General features: G+C 35.1%; 1 protein-coding gene and 1 non-coding gene across 5 annotated transcripts in view; one reads left to right on the plus strand and one right to left on the minus strand.

The window, feature by feature from the left end:
• The window catches only part of FSTL5 (follistatin like 5), a 930,680-nt gene that overhangs the window by 54,828 nt on the left and 851,240 nt on the right, over window positions 1-24,612 (minus strand). For all 4 annotated transcript variants that reach the window (XM_027567276.1, XM_027567275.1, XM_027567274.1 and 1 more), the window contains 2 exons: window positions 11,344-11,451; window positions 6,916-7,040 (listed from right to left, as the gene is read on the minus strand). In XM_027567276.1, the coding sequence (XP_027423077.1) occupies window positions 6,916-7,040; window positions 11,344-11,451 (233 nt within the window). The remainder of the gene's footprint in view (window positions 1-6,915; window positions 7,041-11,343; window positions 11,452-24,612) is intronic.
• On the plus strand, window positions 22,653-22,725 carry TRNAW-CCA. Its single transcript has one exon. It is a non-coding gene; the product is annotated as a tRNA-Trp (tRNA).

A 24,612-nucleotide genomic window follows, 5' to 3' on the forward strand; every position in this document is an offset into this window, starting at 1 on the left:
CTCTGCCACTTCATTAGTTTTGCCTTCTATCATGTCAATTCTCATTACCCTGTTTTCATTCAGAGATTTTTAAAAATGTGGTAAATGATAAATTACTGTCAAATTTATTGTTTTTGTTCCATGTAGACAAATTCTAGTAGCATTTGCACAGAAAGTTGCAATAATTACATATACTACAACAGGAAACTGACATTTAAACTTTTCTGTCTCCAGAATGGCCCTCCGAATAAAACTAAATCATTATGTAAATATCCGTTCTCTCTGAGATTTGATGTGTAACCCAGCCATTATAACACAACCATTCTTCTGAAAAAAAAAAAAAAAATTTATTTTTAAATTACTTTTTAATTTATGGCTAATTAAAAAACTGGTAACAAAAGTTATTAAATTCCCATGCATTGGGCATATCATAAAAAATTAAAAGTAGTAAGCTATACAATTCAAATATATATATATAATGATATAATAACTTAGTTCTTTAGATACAAATTATGAGTAAAATAATAAAATATTTGCTTTACATTTGTAGAGCACTTTTGATTAAAAAGATGATGAATTATAATTTCAATTTTTATGACATTAAATAGACATAATTGAATCTTCTGAAAATTGCACACACATTTTCATATGTAATAGTCTCTTTTAATTTTTTATCTATCTGGACATTTGTTTTGAGTTCAAATTGAAATTCCTCATGTAAGAAATTTATATTTTTCAGGTCATTACAAAATACACTTCTTAGAACTATATAATCTTTTCAACTTTAGAACTATGATTAATGGTTTGTTAATGACTTGTTGAAATTTAAGGTTTTTAAAGAAAATTTTCTATTAACTGCCAGTCTAAAAAAAGAATGCCTATTTAATATACATTGCCAGTTCACTGAAATGCACAATGAATTATTAATGTGAAAAGTATGTCATTTGTTGAATATTCAGTGGACCTATTTTGAAAAAAGTAACAGAACATGAGATATGAAATGTTTTATTCGTAAGTGAAAATCACTCAGTTGTGTCTGACTCTTTGCAACCCCATGGACTGAAAGTCCGTGGGAATTCTCCAGGCCAGATAACTGGAGTGGGTAGTCTTTTCTTTCTCCAGGGGATCTTCCCAACCCAGGGATCGAACCCAGGTCTCCCACATTGCAGGCAGATTCTTTACCAGCTGAGCTACAAGGGAAACCCATTTTATCCTTACTTGAAAGCAAAAAGGCATAATTGTGGAATAATTGAAATCAGCATATTTTAATAAAAATCAGAAAATCATGTTTTATTAATTAAATTTCAAGTAATTTATATTTTCTCTAAATATTTGGGAGATGGATTAACCAAATATCTATTATGGAGTTTTTTAAAAAGTAAACTTATAGTCAAAAAGTGTTAATCAGTCCCTTTCAGAAGCTTAGGAATTACTTTACTGGGTGAGGCAGAAGTGTAACCCGCCCTCTCTCATCTTTCAGGAAGTTTAGTTCAACAAAACTATATTCACAACTAGAGCTAATAAATACAAGGCATATAGAATGGCTGCATGCTTCTCTAGAGTTTTTTTGCACCATCTCCTGGACAAGCACTCACATTCAAGAAAGAGACAAGAATGCAAGCTTGGTTCATTAGCCAGAACACAACAGTTTAGAGACCATTTTGATTTCAATCAACTGTATTACCAGTATGTCTGGTTTAGTCCAGACACAGATTAATCTTTTGATATTTGAAACCCAAAGAAGGTACTTTCAATAATAACCTCTTCTAAGCTCTCCTGCTATAGAGTAATATATGAATAGAAGTAATAGTATATGGCCTGGGCAATGTCACTCAGAATGGCGTGGAATTCAGTTAGGGAATTCGATGAGTGAGTGGTACCAGATTTCATTCTCAGGCATTTATAAAAACGGAAATTAATCTCCTGAAATTCAAATTCCTCAGGCTACTAGGAAACAGACCTACTTCAGGCTCTGAAGAATTTTTAAAGTGCTGAGAACTTCAAATTTTCTTAAAAAATGAATGACTTTCCAAATTTTGTGAAGACTTAGTTTTTTTTTAAAAAAACCTCATGATTATAAATATCCATCTTTTAATATAGAATTAGGAAGTTGTTTTCTCTAAAGTTCTTTGATTTTTATTTACTTTACAGATGAAAGAAGCCTGAGAATTATAGATTAAAAAAAAGAAAATAGAGAAGAAACCAAGCAGAGAGAAAACAACAACAAAAAATTTTTAGCAAACTGTAGCTAATCATAGAGCAGCCCTTGCTACAGTATAGATTATGAGTACTTCTGACATTTCTATTATGGGCAACTTAATATTCACATATTATGTTGTCCCAGTTCCTAGAAAAAAAGGGATTAAGCTAAATTCACAATAGCCAGTGGGAAATGGTGTTGCTGGGACAATCAGGCTGGGATCTGTCAAGAGACATAAGTTCTTCTTACTGCTACTTACTGCTTCCACACACATAACCATTCCTGTGTGCTTAATGCTGTGCCCACCACCTGTCAGATATTGTGTTAGCTGCTGAGAAATCCAGTGCATAAGAAATACCATCCTCCGTCAATACTATGTAGTCGGATTTAGGAACAAGTGTAACATTTACTTACTTCTTTCTTTCTATTCTTATGAGAAACATGAATTAAGTGCCTACCAGTTTTGAAGGACTAAGGACACAAAACCTTGCCCAAGTCCCTGTGTCTCTGTCTTTTAAACACTGACTCAAGAGTTAGTGTTACTTGCTCAGTCACGTCAGACTCTTTGTGACCCTATTGATGGGCCGGCCAGGCTCCTTTGTCTATGGAATTCTCCAGGCAAAAATACTGGAGAGGGTAGCCATTCCCTTCTCCAGGAAATCTTCCCAAACGAGATCTCTGGCATTGCAGGCAGATTGTTTACCATCTGAACCAGCAGAGAAGGGGAAATGTGAAGATGTAGAAACAAAGAATAGTTGTTGGGCCAGGAAACATAACAATTTAGACTATAAATTAGCCACATAGCAGAATCACCAAACTCCCAGTTTCTTGAAAGATACAGATAAAGACCTGACACACATTCCTAAGCTGGTTTTATTGGAAGCGGACTCCAGCAGATGAAAACTGCTGATCACAAGAACATAGACCCTAGACTGGTTGAAAACAGAAGGTTGACAATGCTTAAAACTTCACATTGATGCCAACTAATATAGGAATTATTCACAAGCTGATCACATCCTGGACCATGAACACTATAAAACTCCTCACTACCCACTCCAGGGCAGGTCATAGTCTTGAGGACATTAGCCTGCTGTGGCCTCCTTTGCCTGACAAATCAATAAAAACTACCCTTTTTTACTTCACCCAAATCTTTGTTTCCACATTTCTATTTAACACTGGTGAACACAGTTCAGGTTTCGACAACAGATATAAAATCCTGACACTTGTCCAGAAGCTTTTCAGACATGCAGAATATAAATGATTTGAAATGAGAGAGTAGCTATCTGAGAGAAAAGCAAATTAGTGTGATGATGAAACAGATCAGGACCCTATGGTCCTTGTCCCCATGTCCTCAGCCCCTTTTGTTTGTGGAAAAGCTTTAGTCAAAAAATAAGTTTAATTAGAGAAGTGAGAAAAAAGCAGAAACAAAGAAAACCATCAAAGGAGAACGAAAAATAATAGTTTACCCATTAAGCATAGTCAAGGACCTGTAGTGCCTCCTCAAAAGAAAGATAGTGCTAAGTCGTATCCAACTCCTGCAACACTACGGACTGTAGCCTGCCAGGCTCCTCTGTCCATGGGATTCTCCAGGCAAGAATACTGGAGTGGTTGGCCATTTCCTTCTCCTTGGGATCTTCCCGACCCAGGAAATGAACCCAGGTCTCCAGCATTGCTGGCAGATTCTTTACCAACTGAGCTATGCAGGAAGCCCACCTCAAAGGCTATAGATCATATTTGGAGCCATATCTGTGAGCTGTCTTATAGATACTGAAACTCCCACCAGGTGGAAGAAGTTAACAACATAATCACCAGACTGTTGTAGCCATGATATGAGCTGCCACGATTCCAAGAACTGACCTAAAAGAAATGGAAACAAAATGACCCTGGAACTAAAGACTAACTGTTTTCAAAACAATCAAGATGCCCTGGTTAGACGACCAATGACCAATATCAAGATGACTATCAGTGCTGATGGTGCTGTTTCTGCTTGTACTCCCCTTTCTCTCTCTATAAAAGCTCTTGCCCCTAGATTGTCAAGTTTGGGCAAGGGAATTGGTCTTTGGACAGGCATCCACCCTGTCCCCTGGTTGCCTGCCAGCATCCAAAATAAAGCAAACTTTCCTTTCCACCAATCTGGCTTCTTTAATGGATTTTGAGTAGTGAGCAACCAGACCTGGGTTTGGTAACAATGAAGGGTCAGAGGAAGAAAACTAATATTAACTAAATACATATTATGTGTCAGACCTTCTATCTGGCCTAGAATTTACACCAAATACAATAGTCACAAAATAGTCTCAAATTCTGAAAAATACAATTCATAAAAGAGGAATCTCATAACACAAGCCACATTTGCATAGGATAAAATGTTTCATGAATTGCTAGGAGAAAAGACTTTATCCCTCAGGTTCTCCTCATATGGAATAAATCCTCATTATGTTAAAAATTCTTTACATATTCAACAGTTTATTTTTGGAAATACATGCTAATTTTTACTCTTTCTCTTCACTTTAGTAATAGTGATAATTACTGTAAAATGTAACAGGAATTATGATGATCATTCATATTCCTTAAAATGGAACCCTATATACTGGTGGAGCTTCCTGGTGACTCAGGAGCTGGTGGCTCGTGCAATGCAGGAGACCTGGGTTTGATCTCTGTGTCATGAAGATCCCCTGAAGAAGGGAATAGCTACCCACTCTGATATCCTTGCCTGGAGAATCCCATGGACAGAGGATCCTGATGGGCTACCATCCATGAGGTCACAAAGAGTCGGACACAACTGAACGACTAAGTATGCATGCATATGCTGGTAGAATTGCTATAATTTAATTTAGAATTCTTACAAGTATTGGCAAAACATCTATGTATTTGACTATATATGTATAAAAGAAATAAAGGAACTTAGAAATATCCTCAAGCAATACTTTTCAGTGTGTCTTATAAAATATAGAAATAACCAAAAACTTTTGCTTTACACGTGCTAAGCTTATTTGCATAATCTTCCAAGAATTGTTAGCTCTGACTACAGCTATGTAGTTATCATTCTGATCCTAAAAAAATATGTTCTGACAGCATATCAATTATACATACAAACATAGAACCACACATGGTGTTTACTGCATCCAGACAAAGTTAAACTCCTAACTCTGGTATCTATTTTATAACTTACTTGCTATAGGGAAAAAATACCCCAAATACTATTAACCATAGTAGTGTTACAGATAGGAATTTTGACTTAAATAATTGTATTAATAGTGCGCTTGAAAAAATAAGCAAAGTTGATAAGACATATATTAACTGTACTAAACTATATTAAGTATATTAAACACAATAATAGGGAATAGGATGAGATAAATAAAAGTAAATGCTACATATTAAGTGATTTACTAGTAAAAATTTGTCAGCAACTTGAAGATAGCAAAAGGATATTTATTAAACATAACACTCAATGTCAATTAAATAAAATTTTGTCCTCATTAAATAAGGATGAAAACATTACATATTTTTAGGTATCTCAGCAGCTGGGACCATTTTCAGTTTCTATGCTGATTTCATCAGTCTCTGAACTCTTCCAGTGTTTGCAGTCAGACCTAAAGATTATTTCTTTATGCAAATGCTTTTCAAATATGCTGAATTTTCATTGAGTTCGACTTATTTTCCATGAAAACAGTTAATAAATGTGAAGCATATTATAATCACTGTATTGCTGAGTGACATAATAGGCATTCTGAAAATAATAAACAATTGCTAGACAAATACATTAAACTCTTTTAAAACATATACTTGGCTGCCCAAAGAACAGTTTCTACATAAAACCTTGACTGTGAGCCACAACTGTTATTTATGAATTCCCCTTTTTATTTTTGTGAGTTGAATTTTGTACTGTTTCAGAATTCTTAAACTCCAACTTTTAGACAAGATAATTTTCACTTTAATTCAAGGTGAACAAATATACACAAAGATTAAATAATGGCTCATATAAAATATGTGATGTAGTCTCCCCTCAACCAAATTCCCTTGAAAAAGATAATACAATATTAGTTTTATTCAGATTCATTAATATTGCTAAGCAATACTTTACATTTTCAATAAATCAATAAAATATGTAGTTTTAGAAATTGTAAATATCCAAAGTCTCCCACTTTAAACATTTAAACCATTTCTGTGATACTCTAAAGTGATATCATTAGAAGTATTTACTTTTTTACTTCTTGTGAATACTCTGAGAGACTGAATGAGTAAACATGTTTTCTCAAAGTGCAGAACTTAAATGTTTCATTTCAACTTACTGTACAACCTGATACAATGTTATATTTGTTTCTTTGTGGGCAAAATGATACAAAAATGTTATTATAATAAGTTGAATGGATTTTGCTCAGAGTGGTTCTCTTCTCTGAGATCAACTCAACTAAATTCAAATTTTAGCATCTTGTAAAAACCTAATCAGAAGAACTTAAAGACAGTTTGCAAAAAATATTAAATGTAAAACTGATTTTAAAAGGCAACCATACCTTTGTAAATTCAATTCTCCACTATACATAAGAGGGACTAGAATACAGAAAATTCATCACTAGTGTTGATAAGCAAAAGTTAATCAAGCAGATGAAACAAAGCTAATCAAAGTGCAATTATGTGTATATTTGTTGTATAATAGAATTTTTCTTCCAGTGCTTCCCCATGACTTTCTATCAAAATTAGAGAGAAATCTAAAAGGTGATGCTCATCCAATCACTCACCTTATGTGGGTGATGAGGAGTGTGGTGGTGGGAATGAAGAAATCGTCCACCCTGTCAAACTGCTTCCCCACAGGCTGGGTGTGGATGGTGTGGTGTGGTACATTCCCACTGGCCAGGGTTATCACCTAAACAGAACATTGTGTTTAGATCTTGGCCAAGCATGTCCTTAATAGGATCAGAGATGAAATAAATCTTTGGCATTTGTTTGCATAGACTCTTTATTTTAAACCTTAATATTAGTGTATTATTAAGCAAATTGGAATTCTGTTTGCTTATTTCAATGTAGAAACTTCTGTTTCTAAAAAGGAAAAAATGGAAAACATTTTTTCTTGAACAACTTCTGCTTAAAATATAAAATAAATTTGCATATTAATAACTTCTATATTATAAAAATGTTACTGCTTTAATAAGAAATATAAAAACAAGCATACATATGATGCAAATTATTAAATTTGTTTCTTTTTTCTTTGTTCCTCCCTTTTCCTTCCTTCCTTCATAGCTTTATTGAAGAGTAAATGATATGTGAAAAACTCCCCTTCTATAGAACATAGTTGGAAACATAGGACAGAAAACTCCAAAATATATCATTTGAAATATTTTTGCTGTTAGAAATCTTAGGTTGCATTACATTTTATTTTTTTCCTTTAATAAATTGAAAATAATAGATTTAAGCAAGTTTAATCAGAGATTTTTTTCAAATATTCACCATTAATTGATTTTAAAACTTTCAAATTTATTTTTTTTAAAAATCACTACATTTAAGCTCTTTTATCCCATTTTGCACCAAATTCTTTGTTTTTCCTTCTGATTTCTCATACCTCCACATTTGTCCTATTGTCTCTGCTTCACAGCCATTGTTCTGTATGAGCCTTTTAATGTACTTCCTTGCCTTTATTTTACTTCTTTTAAACCCTTTCTACATGCGGTTACCAAATTAAACATCCTAAACTATTGAGTGCCTAATAGACTTTCCTCCCTCAAAACTGAGTGTCTTCCTTTGGTTTTTAAGACAGAAGTAAATATAATTTTTTTTTTAGTTTTTTTTCCCCCTGAAAGGTTAATTTTTTTTCATTGCAATGATTATACTTTCATGGAGTTCCATTAGAAATTGCCAAGTTCAAGAAAATAGATTAATTATTATAACAGTCAAGATAGGTTCAGTCACATTACAATCAAAAACCAAAACAGAACAGAAACAAATACTTACTTCTTTACTGCTTCTTTATTTTTTAAAGATAAACATTTTGTTTTATACCTGTTACTTTCCCAGAGGTCTTTGGCAGGATATCTATTGCTTTTAGTATTTTTATTCTGTTTTCCATGAAGAAAGAACAGCCAACTACCTTGAATATTTTCATTCGTGGCAGACTTATTTTGCCAGAACTAATCATATGGCTCCACCCAACCAAAAGGATACCCCTCTCCCCTGTCACTTGCCCAGGAAGAGAGAACCAATGTACATGGTTAAACTTTAAAGACATTGTACCTATTTTATTCATGGTTATCTTATTAATGTGTATCAGTGAGAAAGTCGTCACTGGACTTCAGCCACTTATAATAATGTCTACGAGACTATAATAAAACTCAGCAGGATTATAACAAAGGAACTCCCCAAATTTTTTTCCGTTAGGTTGTACAGAGGTGTATATTTCTCAGTATGCATGTAGATGCATTTGAAATTAATAATAGTACTGACTGACAACAGCAATAATAATACTGAGGGCTTGCTATGTGTTAATATGTGTTCTAAGTAGTTTACAGACACCACAGAATTTAGTACTCAAACAACACTCTGATGTGTGTATTGCATCCCACATCATTCACACTCCTGAAGGCCGATTAACTGAACCTCTCTTCTGCACTTGTCATTGTCTTAGGCTGTAAAATATGCAAAGCCACACCCCCAGTTCCCTTCAGTCTGGACTCTTCCCCCTGATGGGTCTAGGCCCTTCTTGATCCTGGAACTGGGCAGGAAGTGGTGAATTGCCAGGTTCGGGACTGAGTCTACTGACTCCAAGGACACAGACTGATCTGGGATGCACTTTGATCAATAGGTGCACTCTTGCAAAAATCCTGGCTCATTTCTAAGAGTGTCCTGCTGCCTGCTTCTCTGTGTGCGATGCCTGCAGTAGAGGGACACCACTTCCCACTGTCGCCTCATCTGACTGGGCCTATGTCCTGGCCAGGAGAAGAATGCAAGGACTTTATTCCAAGTTGTTCACTAGAGATATTTTCTTGTCAAATTGTTGTGTGTTTGTAGTACAGACACTGCATTTATGTCGTAAAACTGAAGATGACTGATACATGAGTTTTAGAATTTTATGGAATTTCTTAAGTTTTCATAAGACATAAATGCCCATTAAAAAGAAAAAAAATAACTATGATAAATCTTTGAGACTTTATCTTTAGAACAGTAGATGGAAAATCATTGTCTTAAATATTTAAAATCATGACAGTTTATGGGTTTATATTAATTAATTATAAATATCACATAAAATAATATATAATAAATATTGCTTTCAGACTGGACAAAGACATACAGATTTAATTATATTTACAACATGAAAACACAGAGAAGGGCTTTCAGATCCTTGATAAAATGTTGTGCATGTTCAAGTTTAAGAGGGTAACATTATAAGATACAAAACATTGGAGCAAAGAAGTACTTCCTAGCCTCATACCCTAGCAGTCTCTAGATGTGAGTCTTTCACCATCATGGCACAGGGACGCTAGCAAAACTGAGAGCTTGACAATGGTGTTTGGTTTCAATTCAATTTTTCCAAAGGAAAATCAATTCTCTTTTTCAAATAAATCTTAGATCCCATTATTTTGGAAGACATTTCCTGATAATCTTATTGGGAGACAATTATCCATACATATTTTGACATTTCTGCTGAGTCAGGTCTTTCTGAGCAAAAAAGTTTGGTTAAAAGATGATGGCATAGCAAAAATGCCTTTGGAAGTTGGAGATGAAGTATTGCTCCTGAGAGATTTAGGGACTTAATTCCTCTGAGCCAATTACTACATTGCCAGGATACTGACATACTCCTCTACTCCAGGAGAAGATTTGTATATTTTTCAGAGTAACAATCTCTACTTCTCACATGAGATGGTAGACTGAGGTGCTGCTGCTGATGCTAAGTCACTTCAGTCGTTTCCGACTCTGTGTGACCCCATAGACGGCAGCCCACCAGGCTCCGCCGTCCCTGGGATTCTCCAGGCAAGAACACTGGAGTGGGTTGCCATTGCCTTCTCCAATGCATGAAAGTGGAAAGTGAAAGCGAAGTCGCTCAGTTGTGTCCTACTCTGTGTGACCCCATAGACGGCAGCCTACAGGCCCCTCCATCCATAGGATTTTCCAGGCAAGAGTACTGGAGTGGAGTGCCATTGCCTTCTCCAGGACTGAGGTGCTAGCCACCTAAAATAACTTAGAAACTCATGATTTGAGTCAGTAGCACTGTGCTGGTTATTCAGGGTGACTCTAAACTCTCACTGCATCACCACATGAGGGTAGGCACTGCAGAATAAATGCTAACAGGTTCCATGGATAAGAGACAGTCTGTCCTCTGATTCAGAGACCCTGTGTTTCCTGCCAGTGTATCTATATATCTGTTTATCTATCTATCACCAACTTATCTATCACCTATTTATATATCATCTATCTTATACATACCTAAATGCACACACACACACTCTTCATATAAATAAATTTTATTGTATGTCATATTTTAAGAGTAATTCTCAAATACTATGTTTTATTTTATATTTTTAGATGTGAGACTAACCTTTCACTTCTACCCAGCAAATATTTTAAAAATTTACTAAATCTTATTAGCATATTTTTACTAGACATTCAGCTGGAAATAACCCATTTTTAGATGGTTATATAGTGTGTGGGATGATTCTTAACATCTCTACAAAAGTCATTGTCAAAATGTGTGTATATATATGTATATATACATCTATCTGTCAATTTCAAATCATAAGCAAATTCTACAAAAATGACAGTAAGTATTCCCCAGTTAGAAATGAACCAGCACTCAGATAGTAAAATCTTGTGTGTTTGGAGAAAACTGAAGACCTGCTTTGAGACTCTGTCTAACTCTCCTGGGCTCTACTACACAAGCTACACTCCCCACATACCTTTCTAAAGAGATGAAAAAAAGAAAATTCGAGGGAAGCTGGAAATTGCCAAACAATCCATCATAGTCACCCCCTCCTCCTGCACAGTGGTTGTCATTATAGGTTATTCCTTTGGCATATAAATCTAATGTTTGGAACATCTAAACTAAAATATTTCCTAACCAAAAATGTATTTGTGTATCAACTTTTTTTTCCCCTTTCTTTGAAGATCTAGATGAAAGACCATCATTGATACTGAAAGTTTTAAAGATCATCATTTTCTCAGACACACTGAAAGGGACTTACCTGCAGTGTTGGAGAAGTCTTTTCCATTGTACCCCAGCTGAGCACCCAGACCTGGTCATGAGATTTGTCATAGTGTAATTTAACTGGGACGGGGTCTGTGCTTACTGCCTGTAACAGATAGGGATTGAAAAAGTTTTCAGACCAAAAATTAATTTGAAACTCGGCCAAAAATTATGTAAAAATTCAAGAGCTTAGATGTAGGATTAATAAATGTATGTTGCCCATAGATGGACCTAGAGATTGTCATACTGAGTGAAGTTAAGTCAGACAGAGAAGGAGAAATATCACATGACATCCCTTATATGCAGACTCTAAAAAGAAATGATACAAATGAATTTATTAATAAAACAGAAACAGACTCACAGACCTAGAGAAATAATTTATGGTTGGGTGGGAGTAGGGATAGTTACGGAGTTTAGGATCAAATTTACACACAGCTGTATTTTAAATGAATGAAAAACAAGGTCCTACTATACAGTCCAGGAAACTGCTCAAGGTTATGTGGCAGTTTTGATGGGAGGGGAATTTGGGGGAGAATGGATTATTGTATATGTATGGCTGAGTCCCTTTGCTGTCCATCTGAAGCTATTACAACACTGTTAATTGGCTATACTCCAATATAAAATTAAAAGTTTAAAATTGCATGTTGCCAATTAGTTTTCTAAATCCTATTTTGATTAATTTGGAAATATGATACTTTATTCTAATATGTTTTTACATGATTTTATATAGTTTTATTTACATTCATTACCTATGCAAATTGTGTTTAACAGAGAAGCTATTTAGGAATTCAAGGTATAAATGACTAATATGTGCATTTTAATCAGTTGTTGAGTACAGGTAAGAACTATATTTATACTATTAGATTTTTCTATCCCAATGCTAGTTATGAGATTTGACCATTTATAATGCTAAAACACCAACAATCTAATATATAGTTGCAACTATAATGACAAATTACCTAATTTAGTTTCTTTAATGAGAAATCTAAAAGCACAGAAAAAAGAGAAGCAGCTTTTTGCACTATACTTGATATGATACATGCATTTTTCTGCTAATATTTATACCTAGCATTTACGGAAAACACAACTTCCAAAACATAAATTGCTGCCAGGAAGTTATTTCACTCACCTTAATTCCAGGCTATTGATATTATAACCTAACACTCCACTTCAGTAATTTCCTATAATAGTTACATATTTTCTAACATAATACATAAAACAAATTGTATTCAATACAACAACCCTTATCCGATATTGAAAGCATTTTTTTCCCCAGAGCTCTATTGAATGACCTTAGAGAATTTCCCAAGTTAGTTCATAATGTAATCCTCTTCTCAATGGGCTAAAAGTAAACTATAATTGTTGAGTATATAGAGACTCATATTTTAACTATCACAACAGCAACTTGGTTTTACTGATGTATTTCTTTTCTAAAATGTTGGCCTGTATTTTAGCTATTTAAAATTCTCAATACATTGAAGTAATTATTGGATTTCTGAAAAGACCTGTTTAAACATTTCTGTGTTAGTGTCTTCAGCTCTTTTTTTCTAGCTAACAGAGCTATTAAAATACTTTGGTTTCAGGTGGGCAGCGATGTTGTCAGGGAAGGTAGTCCCCTTGGAAAGCAGCAGAGATTCAAGTCAATGACTAAGCTTATTCCCCTTTGAGAAGTGTGAATTTTCCCAGTCTTCCTAGAGATGAGGGGTGGTCACATGGCATATCTTAGTTAAGATGATGAATGATTTCTGAAAATAAAGCATTTCCATGGAAAGAGACAATAGCAGGAGGAGACTTCCATGCATCACACTTTTCTTTTCTTCCTGCTTTGAATGTTGTCATTTGAGAATATTAATCCTCAACTTCTAAAGACTTCACACTCCATTTTATGCTAGTATAGCTCAGCGGGTAAAGAATCCACCTGCAATGCAGGAAACACAGACAGCACAATTTTGATCCTTGGGTTGGGAAGATCCTTTGGGGAGAAAATGGCAACCCACTCCAGTATTCTTGTCTGGGAAATCACATAGACAGAGGAGCCTGATGGGTTACAGTCCATGAGGTCACAAAGAGTTGGACATGACTGAGCAACTAAGCATGAAAGCAAGATTCCTTTGATTTTTCATATTTTCCCTTTATACGTTAAATTTGATCTATGTATGATTAATAGTCAGACTACTTTACATGTAACTTAAATTGGAAGAATATTTAGGCTTTTACCAACTGAGCTGTGAGGGAAGCCTGAAATAGTTCAACAGGCAACAATTCCACAATAAGAAAGACCTCATTGTTATTCAATTCTTAAGATACAGTTATAAAAATAGCAAAGATCGTTAGCTAGCTTTTATGTAGTAGGAAACAATCTGAATAAAAATTTTTAGTTTGCCAGCTCGTGTAAGTTTCTTTTCTTTTCACCTGGCCATTCATAAATGTTATCTTTTAAAGGGTATAGTGAGCTTCTCTGGTGGCTCAGCGGTAAAGAATATGCCTGCCAATGCAGGAGATACGGATTCAATCCCTGGTTCAGGAAGATTCCCTGGATAGAGGAGCGTGGCGGGCTACAGTCCATAGGAACTCAGAGTCGGACATGACTTAGAGATTAAGCAACAACAAAGTGTATAATAGCACAGTCCATAGTTAATATCCACATTAACATACAGTCCATACTTAACATAGTTCTGTTAATATCCCCATGAAATGGATAAGAAAACTGAGACATTTGTCTCTCCAGTAGTCATCGAGCAAGTGATCAGCAGACCTGGTATTTGGGTCTGTGTTCTTTCCCTAAGTGGGGACCTCCCTACCTGTGAAAGAGCAGCCCCTCTTGTTGACAAGTTTCATTCCTGACAATGTCTAGATTGGATAGGTTGCCTTCCTATTTATGCTTCATGGACAGGAAATATTCTTTTTTATTTTTTTCTTTTTTGGAAGATGAGGAGAAACTCACAGGGCCCAAGTATATGCAGTAGCATTTGTATAAGCAATATAATCCCAGGGGAAAAGCATCAAGAGGCAGTATACACCATGTTTGTCTGGGTGCCAAGTCACTTCACTCGTGTCCTACTCTTTGAGACCCTAGGGACTCTAGACACCAGGCTCCTCTGTCTGGGATTCTCCAGACAAGAATACTAGAGTGAGTTGCTATGCCCTCCTCCAGAGGATCTTCCCATCCCAGGGATCGGGTCTTTTATGTCTCCTGCATTGATAGGCAGATACTTTACCATTAGTCCCACCTGGGAAGCCCTATACACCATGGTTATGAACATGTATTCTGAAACTGATTTCAAATTTTAGTGTCTTCATTTAAACTGAAATAACAATAATGAAAATAACACTTTGGGAAGTCACTAAACTTACTGTGGTTCGGTTTCCTCTATAATAAAATGGAGACAACAATAACACCTACTTCAAAGGGTTCCTGTAAATATCAGGTAAGGTGGTAAGTATAAAGTGCCCAGGTAAGTCTGGTGAGTGTTAAACATTATAAAAATACCACTGCTACTACTATTAGAAAAAACTAACTGTATTAAAGTACATGGCGGCATCACAGTGTTTTAGAGATGTAATGCCTTTATTTAGCAAATGAAGAATTTGATAATTCTTTAATAATTTAATAATTAATAATCACAGTCTTAGTCCTGGAAGAGTTTATAGGTGATAGAGTAGAAGAACTTAAAATAACTAGATGCATGTCTAGTTAATAAAAATATAGGGCAATTGCCGTGGAAGATCAAAGGAAGATGTAAGAACAGGATGAGGGAGAAGAGGAGGTGATGCTTTCACTGAGCCTTAAACTATGAACATTTTCTTTTATAAATGGCAAGCAGAGACTATTTTTAAAAGTTAACTTATGAGAATATGTTCTAGGAGGTGTCAGAAGTTGTTCACGATTAATCTCCTTCAAATAAGATAAATGTTTCTAAAGGAAGAAAGTATAAATTTTCAAAGCAACTTCAGAATTTGAAAGATGTTTATTCAATGCCCTCCAAAATGTGTGAACAATTTTTGTTTGCAGCATTTCACAGGTTTGGTATTAAATTCAGATTATTTTGCTTTTTGGTTATAAAAGCTCACCAGAACTAAAAAAGACATTCAGATAAAAATGAAAAATAATTCTGACTACTATATTTGGAAGGTGTTTAACTCCTAGGAAAAAATCTATTTACAATTTTCAAATGTGCAGATATAACCCATTTTACAGAGGAAACGTTGACATGGTTTTCAGCAATGAAATCATACAACCATGACAAAAATATTTCCAAACTGTATTCAGGATAATCTTATAATAACCCAATTTTCAGTCAAAAAACTGATATTTTCCTACTTATATGGCCAACCTTTGAAAGGATAAATTACAGGTGTTGGATTTTATAAATTATTTGCTAGTCTTCTTTGGAAATTACTTAAACCATCAGTCAGTGTAGACCATTAGCTTTTGTAAAAGAACAGCTCTATATTTGACACTTAAAAATTCTTGCCACAATTAAGCCTGTAAGCCTTTGTGTTGTAAAGCAGTTCATTTTTTCACAGTTTTAAAGAAAATTCTACAGATTCTATTATCCTTGACTGTCATTCTCCCCTACTTCCTGTCACCAGGATCTGGCTGCATCTGCCTTCCAAAGACTGAACCTTTGCAGCTCCTGCCCTGCTCTGACCGCACAGGGAGCCTCTACCATCTCCAACCTCACCTCAGGATTTCCACCTTTTAATTTTCTACTTGTCACAATCTGGATAGATTTATCAGAGTGACCTTGGTTTTTTGCTGCTGCTTTTTGTTTGTTCGTTTTTGGTGAGTATTAGATGGATCATGGCACCAGTTTGGCCAAAACACTGTGAAGTCATCTCATTTCCCTCAGAGTAAAAGCCAGACGCCCTTATAATGACTTGTCACTCCCGGTCTTCTTTCTCAGACCCCTCACTTCCCACACTGCCCCTCATTCCTGCCCAGGTCTCTGATCTAGATGCTCCGGCCACTTTGCTGTTCATCCAACATGTCAGTTAGTCACACTACTCCCATTTGGAGGACTTTTCCCCCAGAACCAGTCTTTCCCAGAGAATCAAGCGTCTGCTTCCTGTACCCCTTGGTTGAGAACTCACCTTGTAGGTGAGGCCATCCATGGCCACCCTGCCCTCTGTCCTTAACTTTCCCAATCCCACCTGCCTTGTTCTGCTGCTTTATCTTTTCCAATAACACTGACCACTTCCCATATTGTAGAATTTACATATAATCTTCTTTTGTCGGTCTCCATCCACTGGGGTCTAGGCTCCAGGAAGGCAGGCCTTTTCGGTTTGTTTAGCTATGTGATATCACCTCTTGCACTTAGAATAATACCTTGTAAATAGTAGTACTCAATATATAATTAATGTACCATTATATCTACTTTGCAATAGGCAGGTAAGGTGGTCTGGTATTGCCATCTCTTGAAGAATTTTCCACAGTCTCTTGTGATCAACACAAAGGCTTTAGCATAGTCAATGAAGCAGATGTTTTTCTGGAATACCTTTGATTTTTCTATGATCCAATGGGTGCTGGCAATTTGATCTCTGATTCCTCTGACTTTTTATTCCAGCTTGAATATCTGGAATTTCTCAGTTCACATACTTTTGAGCCTAGCTTGGAGAATTTTGAGCATTATTTTCCTAGCATATGTGATGAGTGTAATTGGGCAGTAGTTGAACATTCTTTGGCATTGCCTTTCTCTGGGATTGGGATGAAAGCTGACCTTTACCAGTTCTGTGCCCACTACTGAGTTTTCCATATTTGCTGGCATATTGAGGGCTGCATCTTCACAGCATCATCTTTTAGGATTTAAAAATAGTTCAGCTGAAATTCTATCACCTCCACTAGCTTTGTTCATAGTGATGCTTCCTAAGCCCCACTTGACTTCACGATCTAGAATGTCTGGCTCTAGCTGAGTGATCACACCATCATAGTTATCTGGATCATTGAGATCTGTTTTGTATAGTTCTTCTGTGTATTCTTGCCACCTCTTCTTAATATTCTCTGCTTCTGTTAGGTCCATACTGTTTCTGTCCTATATTGTCCCCATCTCTTCATGAAATGTTCCCTTGGTGTCTCTAATTTTGTTAAAGAGATCTCTAGCCTTTCCCATTCTATTGTTTTCCTATATTTCTTTGCATTGATCACTTAGGAAGTCTTTCATATCTCTCCTTGCTTTTTTGGAAATCTACATTCAGATGAGTATATCTTTCCTTTTCTCATTTGCCTTTCATGTCTCTTCTTTTCACAGCTATTTGTAAGGCCTCCTCAGACAACCATTTTGCCTTTTTGCATTTCTTTTTCTTGGGGATAGTTTTAAGCACCTCCTCCTGTATAATGTTAGGAACCTCCCCCCATAGTTTTTCAGGCACTCTATCAGATCTAATCCCTTGAATCTACTTGTCACTTCCACTGTATAATAGTAAGGGATTTGATTTAGGTCATACCTGAATGGCCTAGTGGTTTTCTCTATATTCTTCAATTTAAGTATGAATTTGGTAATAAGGAGTTCATGATCTGAGCCGCAGTCAGCTCCCAGTCTTGTTTTTACTGACTGCATAGAGTGACTCCATCTTCGGCTGCAAAGAATATAATCAACTGATTTTGGTGTCGACCTCCTGGTGATGTCCATGTGTAGAGTCAGCTCCTGTGTTGTTGAAAGGGGGTGTTTGCTATGACCAGCGCATTCTCTTGTCAAAACTCTTTTTGCCTCTGCCCTGTTTCATTTTGTACTCAATGGCCGAACTAGCCTGTTACTCCAGGTATCTCTTGACTTCCTACTTTGGAATTCCAGTCCCCTATGATGAAAAGGGCTTTTTTTTTTTTTTTTTTTTCTGTGTCAGTTCTAGAAGGTCTTGTGGGTCTTCGTATACCACCTTACCTGCCTCCTGAGAATCCTGTATGTGGGTCAAGAAGCAACAGTTAGAAGAGGACATGGAACAATGGACTGGTTCAAAATTGATAAAGAAGTACATCAAGGATGCATAGTGTCACCCTACTTATTTAAGTAATATGCAGAGTATATCATGCAAAATGCCAGCTGGATGAAGCACAAGCTGGAATCAAGATTGTCGGAAGAAATATCAATAATCTCAGACATGCAGATTATACCACCCTTATGGCAGAAAGCAAAAAGGAACAAAAGAGACTCGGTAAAAGTGAAAGAGGAGAGTAAAAAGCTTGCTTAAAACTCAACATTCAAAAAATGAAGATCATGGCATCTGGTCCCATCACTTCATGGCAAATAGATGGGGAAACAATGGAAACAATGACAGATTTTATTTTCTTGGACTCCAGATTCACTGCAGATGGTGACTGCAGCCATGAAAATAAAAGATGCTTGGTCCTTGGAATAAAAGCTATGACAAACATAGGCAACATATTAAAAAGCAGAGACATTAATTTGCCAACCAATGTTCATATAGTCAAAGCTATGTTTTTTCCAGTAGTTATGTATGGATGTGAGAGTTGGACCATAAAGTAGGTTGAGCACTGAAGAATTGATTCTTTTGAACTGTGGTGTTGGAGAAGACTCTTGAGAGTCCCTTAGTCTGCAAGGAGATCCAACCAGTCAATCCTAAAGGAAATCAGTCCTGAATATTCATTGGAAGGACTATTGCTGAAGGTGAAGCTTCAATACTTTGGCCACCTAATGCAAAGAGCCAACTCATTAGAAAAGAACCTGGTGCTGAGAAAGACTGAAGGCAGGAGGAGAAGCAGACAACAGAGGATGAAATGAGAAAATGGAATCATCAACACAATGGACATGAGTTTGAGCAAGCTCCAGGAGATGGTGAAGGACAGGGAAGCCTGGTGTGCTGCAGTCCATAGGGTCACAAAGAGTTGGACATGACTGAGCAACTGAACAACAACATCTACTTCACTGGGAAAAGTAATTGGCAAAATTGAACATCATGCCCAATAGCATAATAATTTAATCATTTTTATTGTTTTATAGTATTTATGCTTAACAAGATTTGTTATGAACAAAGCTTTTCTCTAAATATATTACAAATGCAAATTTTTTAAACTTCATGACAGTCTGTCTGTTGATGTGTGCACTATGCTATCTCATTTGTATAGATAAAAATAAACCAAATAAACTCATTGTACCAATGTCCATCCCTCCAAACTATAAAACTCTCACTTTCCTCTCAAATGCTCTCATGCTCATCATCCAGGTGGCTTAGTGGTAAAGAATCTGCCTGCCAATGCAAGAGACATGAGTTCTATCTGGGTGGGAAGATCCCCTAGAGAAGGAAATGGCAACCCAGTCCAGGAGTCTTACTGTGGAATTCCCATGGACAGAGGACCCTGGAGGGCTCCAAGGAGCCTTGCAACTGCAAGGAGTTGCAAATAGAGTCAGACATGACCTAGTGACTAAAACAACAACCAATGTCCACTCTTTCCAACTGTAAAACTCCCATTTTCCTGCCAAGTACCCTCATACCCACCATCCAAAATACAGATGAATGGAGGTCTCCAATATTATTCCATTTATTAAATATTTTTTAAAAATAATATGATTCTTTTTTTAGTTTAAATAATATAAAAAATGTCCTGGGATTCCCTTCCCATCTATTCATCTCTCAGTGCTTTTTTGTTGTATATACTCCATTTGGAGACCATTGATATATATATATGTTTTTCGTTTGTTTCTGCAGCCACCAAGCATATCTCATAAAAAATAAAATTCAGAATATAATGTTCAGAAATATAAGATTGGGAAAAAGGATTACACATATGCTTATCTTTCACTTCAAGATTAACTTATGCACATAGAATGTTCAAGGATTACTTATTATAGTTTGCATTTGCCGATCAACATTATTTTGCTAGAATAACTGTTATCAAACTTTGCCTTTAGAAGCTTAGAAATGAGATTTCTAAGCACGTGTATGTGCAGCACGTGATTCAACCCCCACCACCATTATAGAACAAAGGGGATCACTTTTAATCTGTTGAACGGTTCTGTGGGACTTCGTTTAAATAAAATTTTCTAACACTATATGTTGGAAATTTCTCTCTCATCCCACAAACACCATTCTTTGGTGTATACAGCAGCCTTTGCTTGTCTTGCTGACATTCAGATAATTAAGCCACCAAAATCCTTCTTTCAAAGATTTATTGACTTATTAGACATATTCAGAAACATCTTTAAAATCATTATTGTAATTAATTAATAGTAGCTATCTACATATACAGATCCTAAAATCCATATTTCATAATTTCCCATGTAAGCACCTTTTCAGATTGTTATATTATCATGATGAAGTAACTTCTTATCCTATTCCTTTGTAAAAAAATGTGTAGAATATACTACACAACGCAATAACAAACAGCTTTACTTGTAGTTTTATAAACATATTGGTAATATTTTTCTTTAATATTTTAAAACATTGTTTCAAACATCGAATAGGATACAATTTACTCAAAGTATGAAGGTTTTTCTCTTTGCATATCTATAAACTTTAACTCCCTCATACTTCCAACATACCTAGTGAGATACACATTTATCAGTACTTCTTGAAGGGGTGCACCTATTACAGATAATTTAAAACTGATGCTCTATTGGTTATGCTCCAGTTGTATCAACTTCTATAAAGATGGCATGTTTAGTCAGAGTGAAGTTCTGAGGATAGCAACAAAGATACACAGAACTTGGAGTTTAGCCTTGACATGTAGGAACAGTGAGGCACAGCTTGTTTATCAGTCTGACAAGGAGAGTACCAGCTGGCTAATTAAGTGAACTTAATTTAAACTAATGATGTAGATTCTCAGGATAATGTGCTAACAGCTAGAGGAGACTGCTGATGACACTTAAGAATACCCGAGGTGTTACAATAAGCCACATCTGCATCCAAGCAGAATCTGATTTTATTCCACAGAACACAAAATGAGGTCAGTTTACTAGTTAATCTTTTATGCAAGAAAACACCTGCATGCCATTCTTACAAAAATTATTAATGAGAGAAGCAATAAACATTTGACGTTTAAAGCAATACCAAGGTTATAGATTCCTTTAAGAATTTGTGAGCTTTCATTTTTAAGCTGCAGGTAGAAATGATATTAATGTAAACACTGAAAATTAACATACCTCCACGGTAAGAATTTATCATGAAGTTTCTAAAAACATATGTTGTCAAGAAAATATTTGTCATTTTAACAATAAAATGTAGCAATATTGTTCAAGTTTTTTAAACATTTCTTCCTAAGATTACATATTTAATTACCAATTTACAAAGTTAAATACAAAAGAAATAAAGAAAAACTCAGAAATTATGATTTCTTAGAGAAAGTCAGTATCAAACACTAGAACTGAAAAACAAAACTTGGAATATTGAATTTAAATAAGTGTAGTGTTATTTTTCTTACTTTCCTTTTTGAAAGTAAGACAATTTGATTTGGACTTCACTCTCACATCACTCTGTGCATTCTATAAAAAATTCTATAGTAGTTTCTATCATGTTTGGGAGGGGATTAACTAAAACTTGATTATAATTATTATTCTTAGTTGCCACTGTATAGTATACTCAGGTTAGAACAAAAGAAATCAACAGAAATACAGCACAGAATCAGGAAGGATAACTTCATTAGGAGACAAAAGAGGTCAAATTGACAAAGGTGCTTTACTTTTTACAAGATTAACTTCACTACTTGCAGTTGAACGCACTCTGCTCCTGGATGTAAATAAAGATTTAAATCACCAATAAAGCTATTCACTTTCAGTTTTTGAAGTAACTAGAAATACGATTTCTTTGACTGGTTTTAAAACTTGAATTACTTGGATTATTAATTTATAAACAGACATTTCAATGTCTATGTCTATTAAATCTATTATTTACATGTCATTTATTAAATTAAGAAAAGCCTTGAGAGAGTTCAGAATTCTAAGAGATGATATATTTTCCAGTATAAAAGTAGAGTCATTAGGATATTCCTAATTCATCTTTAAACATGTTCTTTTGAGGACTAAAATTCACATACTCTAAGGTCATGTTAAACAAATATAAGGATGTGTTATTTCACCAAGCAGTCAGAAGACTTATGGAATTCACCTTCTAAAGAGGTTCACAGACTGAAATTATAAATTGTTGAAAACAGAGAATTTAAACAAACTCAAAGATAGAAAATTCGAATTTGTTTAAAAGATAATTTATGGGATATATATCTAAAATTTTAGGTTGATATTTTAGTCAACAATATGCCTCAAAAAGTAGTGTCTTATCAGAAATAAGGATAGATTGAACATACTCAGTATGGAAATCTTCATTCCCTGTATTAAGGTAGCCTCTACCTTTCTATGGGCTTTCCTGGTGGCTCAGAGGTTAAAGCGTCTGCCTCCAATGCTGGAGACCCAGGTTCGATCCCTGGGTCGGGAAGATCCCCTGGAGAAGGAAATGGTAACCCACTCCAGTATTCTTGCCTGGAGAATCCCATGGACGGAGAAGCCTGGTAGGCTACAGCCCACAGGGTCGCAAAAGTCAGACATGACTGAGCGACTTCACCTTTCTTTTTTAATTATTATTATTATTTTTTTTTTTTACTTTACAATATTGTATTGGTTTTGCCATACATCAACATGCATCCACCACGGGTGTACATGTGTTCCCCATCCTGAACCCCCCTCCCATCTCCCTCCCCGTACCATCCCTCTGGGTCATCCCAGTGCACCAGCCCTAAGCTTCCTGTATCCTGCATTGAACCTGGACTGGCAATTCATTTCTTATATGATATTATGCATGTTTTAATGCCATTCTCCCAAATCATACCCCCCCACAGAGTCCAAAAGACTATTCTATACATCTGTGTCTCTTTTGCTGTCTTGCATACAGGGTTGTCATTACCATCTTTCTAAATTCCATATATATGCATTAATATACTATATTGGTGTTTTTCTTTCTGGCTTACTTCACTCTGTATAATAGGCTCCAGTTTCATCCACCTCATTAGAACTGGTTCAAATGTATTCTTTTTAATGGCTGAGTAATACTCTATTGTGTATATGTACCACAGCTTTCTTATCCACCTTCACCTTTCTATAGAATAGATCTGTTCAGAATATCCCAAATCATTGTAGCTACTGTTTTACACTTCCTCTTCCCAGGAAGGAATTTTTAATAGGAAAAAAATCAGACTCCATATTACATCTGTTCCTTTCACTGTGGTTAGTCATGCTGGCTCTGCATCTTTTGTAAAAGAATGTTGCCTGTTGTTCAGCCACTAAGCCACTAAGTCATGTTCAACTGTTTACAACCCCATGGACTGCAGCATGCCAGGGCTTTGAACCAGCTCTGAATGAGGAATAGGGCCCTCACCAGATCACTATCATGCTTGCACCTTGATCTTGGAATTTCCACACTTAGAAACTTGAGAAATAAATTTCTTTTATTTATAAATAATGCAGTTTGCTGTATTTTTGTCTGTTTTTTATTTATTTAAATTGTATCAGCCTGAATGGTGATATGAAATGACAGTGAAAATGCATAGAAAGTGAAATATTTAGTAATAAGGCATATTTAATCACTTGTATGCAAAAGTTAATAATATATCTGTTAGTTTAAGAATAGTCATTACGTTCAATTTGCATATAATATTACTTTTGTCTGTTGATTTATCAAATATTTCTCACTTTGATCATATGTCAATTTTTTCTAGTAATATGGTAATAATCACTTTACAAAATTGTAAGCAATCATATATGTTTTCGTATTTTTAATTTTTTAGTCAACTTTTTAACTCATTAAGTAACTTGCTTTAACTAAACACTTTGTGCCTTATAGTCCCTTTTTGAAACCTGATGTTAATATTGTTACATCAGCTTTTATGTTTTGCTGTTAGTTTATGCCTGCATCACCTGGGACTCTTTTTTTTCATTTTGGAAGTGTATCTATTTTAATATACATATTATTAGATATTCATTATTCAGTTTATTATTTTTTATTATAAGCTAGTTATTTTATTCCATCCTCTGTTATTATAATTATATACATATTTGATTTTATTCTATAATTTTTTTTGTTTTTGCTTTTAATTAATTTTTGTTTGAGTATAGTTGATTTACAATGTTGTGTTAGTTTCTGCTATACAGCACAGTAACTCAGTTATATATATATAACTGTTTATATATATATATATATGATAGATTATATTATATAATATATCTTTTAAACAAATTCAAATTTTCTATCTTTGAGTTTGTTTAAATTCTCCTGTTTTCAACAATTTATAATTTCAGTCTGTGAACCTCTTTAGAAGGTGAATTCCATT

Source organism: Bos indicus x Bos taurus, chromosome 17, assembly GCF_003369695.1.
Source record: "Bos indicus x Bos taurus breed Angus x Brahman F1 hybrid chromosome 17, Bos_hybrid_MaternalHap_v2.0, whole genome shotgun sequence".
NCBI classification, from domain to species: Eukaryota; Metazoa; Chordata; class Mammalia; order Artiodactyla; family Bovidae; genus Bos; species Bos indicus x Bos taurus.